The sequence below is a fragment of the Lampetra fluviatilis genome, chromosome 44 (assembly GCF_964198595.1).
Source record: "Lampetra fluviatilis chromosome 44, kcLamFluv1.1, whole genome shotgun sequence".
NCBI classification, from domain to species: domain Eukaryota; kingdom Metazoa; phylum Chordata; class Hyperoartia; order Petromyzontiformes; family Petromyzontidae; genus Lampetra; species Lampetra fluviatilis.
The window spans coordinates 2,761,012-2,770,596 of NC_136318.1; the positions used below are offsets into that span (position 1 = coordinate 2,761,012).

At 50.6% G+C, this 9,585-nt stretch overlaps 1 protein-coding gene across 3 annotated transcripts in view; it reads right to left on the reverse strand.

The window, feature by feature from the left end:
• ST7 (suppression of tumorigenicity 7) overlaps positions 1–8,945 on the reverse strand; it is a 94,928-nt gene extending 85,983 nt beyond the window's left edge. For 2 of the 3 annotated variants that reach the window (XM_078876467.1, XM_078876466.1), the window contains exon 1: positions 8,763–8,944. In XM_078876467.1, the coding sequence (XP_078732593.1) occupies positions 8,763–8,913 (151 nt within the window). In that variant the 5' untranslated portion in view covers positions 8,914–8,944. Of the gene's footprint in view, positions 1–8,762 lie in introns of all 3 variants that reach the window. The other variant, XM_078876465.1, reaches the window with a different exon arrangement.
• Between the last annotated feature and the right edge of the window lie 640 nt (positions 8,946–9,585).

Here is a 9,585-nt window from a genome sequence, read left to right on the forward strand (position 1 = left end):
GTTTGTTGCTGTTATTATAATATTAATTTTATTATTTTTCTATCTACGTGGCTTTACCGAAAGACCCAAATAATATGAATTCCCACAGTCACAAAAGCTTTAAGTCAAGATTTAATGTTATGCTATCCTGCGCGATGAGCATAGGCGTGAGAGGACATGTTATAACGGGCGCGTGCTGCCACGCGTACCTTTCTTTGCACGGTCGAATGCCACCAAAAATAAACCGGCACACACACGTCACGAACACACGTTCGTAGAAAAATGGCAGGGCTGAACCGTTAAAGTGTCGAAAGTGAAAACTTGCATTCCAACCCCATATTGATCACATCCCAAAGACAAATAAATTAAAAGCAATAGTTTTTATACAGAATCAAAACATTGGTTTTCCCCCATACGATTGCGCCTGCAAATTGTCCAAGCCCTCATTGTACCACTCTTTTGACAACTGTGACGCTGCTACCATACAGGACCTGCCATTGTGACCTCTACTTAAATCTTGACTTCTACTTAAAATCCAATCTCACATCACTTGATGGAAGAAGAAATCTACATGGGTCACTGTTCATCTATAACATTCTTATTGGCAAAGCTGCGCTAGACTTAGCTAAATCATTAACCCCATTGGCAAACCCAAGAAACCTCAGATGTCCATCGAATTGCCTTTTAAACACATTCCTGCAGAGGGAGCTGGTAGGAACGTTGGGTTGCTCGGTCAGTGGCCAGGGTCAACGGCGGCGTGGTGTATTCCGCAAATATGGCTGACTGTGAGGGCAGGCACAAGCCGGCGTGAGTAGGTTAAACGTGGAGTTTTATAAGGGCACCACGGGGTGACCAGCCCCTCTCCACCAAGCCCCACCCCTCCCACCCCGCCCCTCCCCACCCTCCCCGCCCCTCCCTCCCCACCCAGCCCCTCCCCACCCAGCCTCTCCCTCCCCACCCAGCCCCTCTCTCCCCACCCAGCCACTCCCTCCCCACCCAGCCCCTCCCTCCCCACCCAGCCCTTCCCTCCCCACCCAGCCTTTCCCTCCCCACCCAGCCCCTCCCTGCACGACAGACGGACACAATAATCCCCTGTGGGCTGGTGTAACCAGGAGGTTCCTACCAGTACTATCCCAAGAACAAGAATAGGAATGGGTGACAACGCCTTTGCCGTTGCAGCACCAGCATTTTGGAACAACCTCGCGTCCTCCCTCAACATTGTAAATCTTCCTTAAAAATCTATCCTGAAACAGAAGATTAACACTGTGTGATATGACCGCATTTGCAAATGAGATTTGTAAAGTTTAATCCTTTCCCGTGTATCGATAGTTACATTTTTACGTGCAAGTGTACTGAGTGACTGCGTGTTGCGTTGGTGTGGTCTGAGACCGCTGTTGATTTGCTGCCTTGCCAAACCTTGGGAATTTGTGTACTTATGCAATTTAAACATATACAGTACTGGATCTATTTTTACGTATATATATATTTGTAATTTGCTTTCCTTTCCTGTATTTAGCACTCAGATAATTTTTTTTTGCCATCGTTTGTTGTTCTAACTTTATGACCTCCCTCTACTGGACATGTGCGAAAGGGAGCTTGAGAGCTCATGGGATCCCTCCAGGGAAGAAAAAATAAATATTCTGATTCTGAAGCTGCACTCACACCGACAGTGAATCCCTGGCAGGAGACGGAAGAGTGCTGCTCCCTTGAGCTGTCAGCGCGGCCCCGTACGCATGACACGGGTCGGGCAGAACAGCGCAGAGACCATGTGGCAACACGTCACAGGCAAGGGTCAAATGCTCCCTATACCCCCCCCCCCGCACCGTGTGCCTCCCCCGTATTTGAGGGCATGGCGCAGAGACCACCAGGTTATCAGAGCCCAATTCCGCTCTGGTGAAGAGCGAATGGCGCAAAGACCGCCAGGTTATCAGAGCCCAATTCCGCTCTGGTGAGGAGCGCATTGCGCAAAGACTGCCAGGTTATCAGAGCCCAATTCCGCTCTGGTGAAGAGCGAATGGCGCAAAGACCGCCAGGTTATCAGAGCCCAATTCCGCTCTGGTGAAGAGCGCATTGCGCAAAGACTGCCAGGTTATCAGAGCCCAATTCCGCTCTGGTGAAGAGCGAATGGCGCAAAGACCGCCAGGTTATCAGAGCCCAATTCCGCTCTGGTGAGGAGCGCATTGCGCAAAGACCGCCAGGTTATCAGAGCCCAATTCCGCTCTGGCGAAGAGCGCATTGCGCAGAGACCGCCAGGTTATCATAGCCCAAAGCCTCTCTAGTGCAGAGCGCATTGCGCAAAGATCGCCAAGTTCTCACAGCCCAATGCCTATGGTGCAGAGCACGTGGCACAGAGATTTCCAGGCTCTCACAGGCAAAACACACACACACACAAAGCTACGTGTGTAGCGTGCCCCCTCCAGCTGCTTCCTGGATTCTGCCCAAACAGCTCTGCAAGCACCTCCAATAGAGCTCCCTGCACAGCTGTGCATTCGTTTCCCAGGTATACAATGGGTGGCAGGGAGCCACTGACCTACTAAGACATGAACTTGTCAGCACAGGACCATCAGACGTTCTTTACTTGCGAGACTGACAACCTTCGGTCAGCTGATTATAGCAAGTACTGTGGCGATACACAATCCCTTTTGGTCTGCGATGTGGGGCTTTCTCAAGTGTTGTGGGGAGCGCGGGGTGACCGGCTGGTTTGCCTTCTGCGCCGTGAATGGATCGTGTAGGGAAACGTGAAACAGCTCCGGCCACGTTCTAATGAGAGTCACCATCTCTTAGCATCACAAGCACGGTGGCCTTTAAATCAGTGGAAGGACATCTATGCACCTCCGATTAGCACGGTTGGCTACGTACGATGGGAAAGAGGTTCAACGTGCATTCGCCAAAAATGTGCTACACGCTCCCGCAGCGCTATGGGGGATTGCACACCCGCGCCGACGCGCCAAACGTAATTCTGGAGGAGTGGAGATCTCGGGAGGTCAATCGTGAGATGCTCACGCAGAGGCGACGGCTTCCTTTCCGTAACACCGTGGATGAGCGGACGCTTTCCCCGTTGGAAGTTCACTAACGGATGTCCACTCAACCCCAACCTCCGCGGGCTGTCAGAAGCGCACTTACAAGGGTAATCTCACGGCAAAGGTTATAGAAGCCAAAACGGTGTGATTCTTGAATGAGATGGTCAGCCGAACAGACGCTTGCTGTTTGTGTTGAAAGTCAATGCAGGTTTGCTTTGCCAATAAAATGGCCCTACCATGGCAATGTGGAACTTTCATTTCTATTTCAGAGCTGTCAACGCATGCCAACAACGCCGATTGCTCAAACGAATACACTTTAAAGTTATAATAGATTTATAGCAAAGGTGTACTGCCAAACACTTCATATGCAAATTGAATTAAATGCAAGTTGTACAAGAATCGGCATTAGCAGTGGATTTCAAGGTACCTCCTCGCTTAACGAAATTCACAAAACACATTTTCGCTACAACGCCGATTCTTCCAATTAGGGAACGCTTTTCGAACAAATGCGGAAAGCGCCCTCCTTATAACGCGGAAGGCGCCCCGTTATAACGCGACCTCTCTGCGCGGTCGGCAATGGAACTACTTTCTCGAGCTGCGGGGCTGAACGGAATGAACAGTAACGCGGAATGATACAGTAGCGCACCGGCCTAACCTTATCTCAGTTCAATGCCCCGCCACGTTTTGACTTGCAGGCCGGGTTTACAGTGCAAGCTTACGATTCAGTAACTCGCAGGTTTTCGCCGAACGCGACACTTTTTAGAACCGCATCTACTGCTGCGTTAAACGAGGGAACTGCTGCATACATGTTCACGTGAGCAAGGGTCCACCAAACGGGGAAAGACAATCAGTGCAGCGTCTCCTGGTGCAGTGAAGGAGCATTATACATGCTTTATATTCGAACCCATGTGGAGTAGCATTAAGGACGGTCTCACGTTCAATTGAGATGTCAGCTGTGCTCAAGAACAGAAACCCGGTAACATTTTGAGCCGAGCAAAACAATAAAACTAAATGTTATATTTGTAAACAATCATAACAATGAGACACCCTCTGCTGTAAAAGGTTGTTTTCTAGATATTCGCGATGCAAGGGTCACACTCAGCAAGCGGTGCAAATGAACGATTTAGCAAGAGTGATTTGTGTTAAAATTGCATTGCATTTCGTTATAGCGGGAAAAGCACAGAAAGCAGGCTCAGATCGAGGTGATTAGAACTTCGCCCCATTTCTCTCGGACAATACCACGTGGACGGTGCCAAAGACAGCAACAGGCAAGATCAAGTTGATAGTCGAAACGCGTCGCACAGTCGAAAGTAGAACATAATTTTGAGTCGTGAGTGTTAAAACCCTCTTCTTAGGTTTTTTCGGTAAAGTCACGTAGAAAGTAAAAAAAAATCACGACGTTTCGGAGGCAACACAAGTCTCCGTAATCAGGTGGGACCGTCACAGCCAGATTAGCTGCATCAAGGTTAAAACCCTTCCCGTGGAAATTGGCAATAGCAACCACCAGATGACGGTGGTGGGTGGTGATTTTGTAGATAGTTTTTTAAGCAATCGGCATTATGCGCAATGTTTCAAGCTGTGGTTCTTCGTAACCTGGGGTGCACGAACTCACTGGTGGGATGTGAGATGCTCCTTTCTGGGGGAGGGGGGGGTGTGTGCGAGACGTGGGCAGATTTTTTTGTCAGAAGATAAATCATCGAAAACGCAAATTAAGCAACGGGCACGTAAGTAACAACTTACTTTGTTTCATCAAACACTATGTATTAATTAACATTACATTTTTTTTTAACGATTGACAACCAAAAGGGGTACAAGGCTGCAGCAAAGGTTTAAGAACCGCTGGCTTAACGCCTCGAGTCTTCGTGCGTGATCAGCGTTCACAAACCCTTAGATTCCACCCCCCCCCCCCCCGCTGTATTCCCTGTATTGGGACATATTTTTGGACATAATGTCTCCTGTCTCCGTATAAACCCTCTCTCTAGGTATTATATTAAATCCTCCCACTCGTTTACAAATACGCTTCCCCGTGTCCCCCACTCCTCCCGCCCTATCCAATGTGCCTGGGCTAGCTGCATCAATCGGGTCGTGTTCCTCTGCTGCTTGCCTTGCAGAGAGACAGAGAGAGAGACAGAGAGAGACAGAGAGTCAGAGAGAGAGACAGAGAGAGAGAGAGACAGAGAGAGAGACAGAGCGAGGGGTCGAGAAGGGCTGGGTGCAGATGCAGCACTTGTAAAAAAAAATTACATTAAAATTATAATTTTACAAATATTACATAGAAAACATAGGGGGAACATAGACATGGAGTAGGGAGAGAGGGGGTAGAGAGAAAGGGGGGGTAGATAGAGAGAGGGGGGTAGAGAGAGGGGGTAGAGAGAGAGAAAAGGGGTAAGGAGAGCAGAGCGTGAAATCTTTGTGAAATATTTCATTTAAAAAGGAGGGGTGGGTTTTACATAAAGCATTAAAAAAAACGAAATGATGAACGAAACAAAGTGCCGACTACACCGAGCATCTTCTTGTTTCCTCTGATCGTAAAAAAGAGAGAGGTCTTTTTGATTTAAAGCTTTCGCGACTGCAGGGATTCATATTCTTGGTTCTTTCGGTAAAGTCGAAACGTCGTGAGAATTTTACTGTTTTATATTTGTATTATTTCATTATTTCCCTTCTACGTGACTTTACCGAAAGAACCAATAATAAAAAAGAGAGGTCGTTCGAGTGTCTTGACTGTAAGCAAATATAAACTTGACGGGAAACCCTTGAATATCGCGGGTTTATCGTTCACGGGTGTCGACCAATCGCGGGCAACCAGCAAACCGGTTACTCCCCACACCACACACCACACATCCTCGTGGTTCAAGAAGCGCTGGGTGGGGACGTGGGGGGCGAGGTTGACGTTTCCCGGCTGATTACGGTATTCCTCGTGGCGTGCCCACAACCACCGCAGTGGTAAAGATGGGGGGTGGGTCTCTAATGGGCTGGTAACCCCTTACACACACAGAGCATTTCATTATCAAGGGGGCGGACTATCAAGGGGGCAATGAAGGAGTAGGTGGGGAATGGATGGTTGAACCTAAGTAAGAATGTGCCGGAGGCCCTAGACTCGAGAGATGCTGATCATTCAAATACTTTCTATGACCTCCCCAGGCATTGTCTCAAGTGGCATATGTTGTGATTAATGGTCTAGGCGGGGGTGAACTACAAATGATGATCACATAGCATTGTGGCTAATCAGCGTTGGACTACGCAAATACATCGTGGACGCTGATAGCGCTCCAATCCAAGGCATCTTCATCCAGGATATATCCGCTGCTAGATGACGATGCTGCCTTTTCCGTATTCGGCAGAGATCTGGCTCACGAAAACAACTCAATCGGCATTCGGGAGGCAAAATCGGCCTCCCAAGCAGCAAAGGCGGGTTGCGTGAGCGAGGCTCACAACAACGAGCAGAGCTGTGGGGCGGATAAAAAGAAAAACACACGGCACAACGTCGGCAGCAGTGATGGGAGCAAAATTAAAACCCATAACATCTGTGATGTGAGATCAGGACATAATCCTGGATCACCTCCCCGAGGTCGAATCAAACTGAAACGAGCGCGTTGCATAACACGGCCCTCCTCCTGGTGCGGTGTTGTAAAACTCTAGCGGCTGGGGAGACAAAGGCGGTCGGGCGTGGTAAGCGGCCACACCAACACAACGCGTGGTGGGGAACCATAGGGTTTTGTCTCTCCTACAGCAGCAGCAGGGGGGGGGGTTCTCCTACAGCCTGTGCATGCTACACAGCGGGATGATGTCTGTGTGATGATGATGATAGCGTGCCAAGTTAAAATTAATACCGAGGGGGTACGAAGCGCGTGGAAGTTGTTTAGGAAGCACGCGGAGTCGCCGGCACACGGGTGAAGACGTGCATGAGTGACAGTATATGAGTGACAGTATATGAGTGACAGTATGAGACAGTGTGTGTGTGAGAATGTGTTAGGGGAGCGGTGGTGCAGCGATACAAACCCGGCGACCCGGGTTCGATTCCCGCTCACGGCCAACATCAGTGACGATTATCTGAACCGGTCCTGGGCCTCCCCTAGGTCGACTCAGCCTCAAATGAGTACCTGGTGCGTGGTGTTGGCCATCCACCCCCTCGTGTGCCGTGCCGGACCGCATAGGTGCTCGCTAACAGCACTTGCCCCTACAGTCTAAGGCTACACGGGGGATCTTTGTATGTGCGGTAGTGCAGCGGTTACGAACCTCGGCGACTCGAGTTCGATTCCCGCTCACGGCCAATACCAACCTCAAATGAGGAGGTGCTCGCTAACAGCAGCTGCCCCAAGAAGCAAGTTTGAGTAAATGAATGAATGAATGTATGAGTGACAGCAGGTAAGAGTGAATGAGTGACAACAGCTATGAGTGTATGAATGAGAGCAGGTAAGAGTGAATGAGTGAGTGAATGAGTCACAGTAGATATGAGTGAATGAGTGACAGCAGGTATGAGTGAATGAGTGAGTGCATGCGTGAGTAAGTGACAGCAGGTATGAGTGAATGAGTATATGAATGAGAGCAGGAATGAGTGAATGTATGAGTGACATCAGGTATGAGTGAATGAGTGAGTGAATGAGGGACAGCAGGTATGAGTGAGAGAGCCAGTGAGAGTGAGTGTGTGTGAGAGAGCTGTATAAAGTGTATGAGTGTGAGAGAGCTAGACAGAGTGGGTTCGAGCCAGTGAGAGTGGTGTATGAGTGAGTTTGAGCCGGGGAAAGTTTTGCATGAGTAAGAGTCAGGGAGAGTGGTGCGTGAGTGAGACCCATGCAGAATGGTACACGAGTGTGTACCATTCTGCATGGTGAGTGAGAGTCAGGGTGAGTGGTGTATGAGTGAGTGAGAGTCAGGGTGAGAGTGGTACATGAGTGAGTGAGAGTCAGGGTGAGTGAGTGAGTGAGAGTCAGGGTGAGTGGTGAGTGAGTGAGAGTCAGGGTGAGTGGTGTATGAGTGAGTGAGAGTCAGGGTGAGTGGTGTATGAGTGATTGAGAGTCAGGGTGAGTGGTGTACGAGTGAGTGAGAGAGTGAGAGTCAGTGTGAGTGGTGTATGAGTAAGTGAGAGTCAGGGTGAGAGTGGTACATGAGTGAGTGAGAGTCAGGGTGAGTGAGTGAGTGAGAGTCAGGGTGAGTGGTGAGTGAGTGAGAGTCAGGGTGAGTGGTGTATGAGTGAGTGAGAGTCAGGGTGAGTGATGTATGAGTGAGTGAGTGAGACCCAGGGTGAGTGGTGTACGAGTGAGTGAGTCGGGGTTGTGAGTGTGCTAAGAGCTCTCAGTGTTGCCCGGACCGCGTCTCTCCTCGTGCGCGCTCCCTCGCTCCCTGTCTCTCTGTCTGTGTCTCTCTGTCTGTGTCTCTCTGTCTGTGCATCTCCCTGTCTCTCTGTCTCTGTCTCTCTCTGTGTCTCTGTCTCTCTCTGTCTCTCTGTGTGTGCGTCTCCCTGTCTGTCTCACTGTCTCTGTGTCTCTCTCCGTCTCTCTGTCTGTGCATCTCCCTGTCTCTCTGTCTCTCTGTGTCTCTCTGTGTCTCTGTGTCTCTCTCTGTCTCTGCGTCTCTCTCTCTGTGTGTGCGTCTCCCTGTCTCTGTCTCTCTGTGTCTCTCTGTCTCTGTGTCTCTCTCTGTCTCTCTGTCTGTGCGTCTCTCTGCTCACTCACGCGTGGAGGCGACCGAGAAAGACAACGCGCGAACGATCGAACGAGCGAGCGCGCGCGCGCGTGAGGCAAAGATCCACCCCGACGGACCCACCCGTGTTGATGTTCTCGTTGATCCTGAGCGGGGCTCTGAGGATGTAGACGAGCAGCAGCACCATGAGGAACCAGAGAGCCCACAGGTAGCTCCAGGACCACGCCAGCGTCGCCTTGGCGCGCTCCACCAGACTCGCGGCGCCCTCCGCCATCTCAGCGGGCGGCGCGCGGCACTGTGTGACGTCATCGCGGCGGTGGCGGCGGTGACGTCATCGCGGCGACGATTAATTTTGTCGTTGCAATGACGTCATCGCGGCGGCGATGAGGTTTTGTTGTCGCTGCGGTTGAAGTCGTCACGGCGGCGATGAGGTTTTGTTGTCGTTAACGCGGGGGGTGGGGGGTGGGGGGTTGCGGTGACGTCATCGAGGCGATGAGTTTTATTTTCGTTGCGGTGACGTCATCGCGGCGATGAGTTTTGTTGTCGTTAACGCGGGGGTTGCGGTGACGTCATCGCGGCGATGAGGTTTTGTTGTCGTTAAGACGAGGGTTTTTGTGACGTCATCGATGCGATGAATTTTTACATTAACGCGGGGGTTGCGGTGACGTCATCGCGCGTGATGAACACTCGCGCGGACGTCATCGCCAGAGGTTTGCACCGCGGCGACGTGGTGACGTCACCCACGAGTTTTGTTTCACGCCATGTCGGCGACGTCATCGCGCGTCGTTTGCAACCGCGCCGGCGCGATGACGTCACATCGCGAGAGTTGTCGGCGATGCCGATGCAGCTGTCACGTGCAGAAGCAGAACAACAACATCAACCACCACCATGTGCATCAATAATAACACCGCGCCCTATGAGGAAAAAATCTATATAATGCGACGTT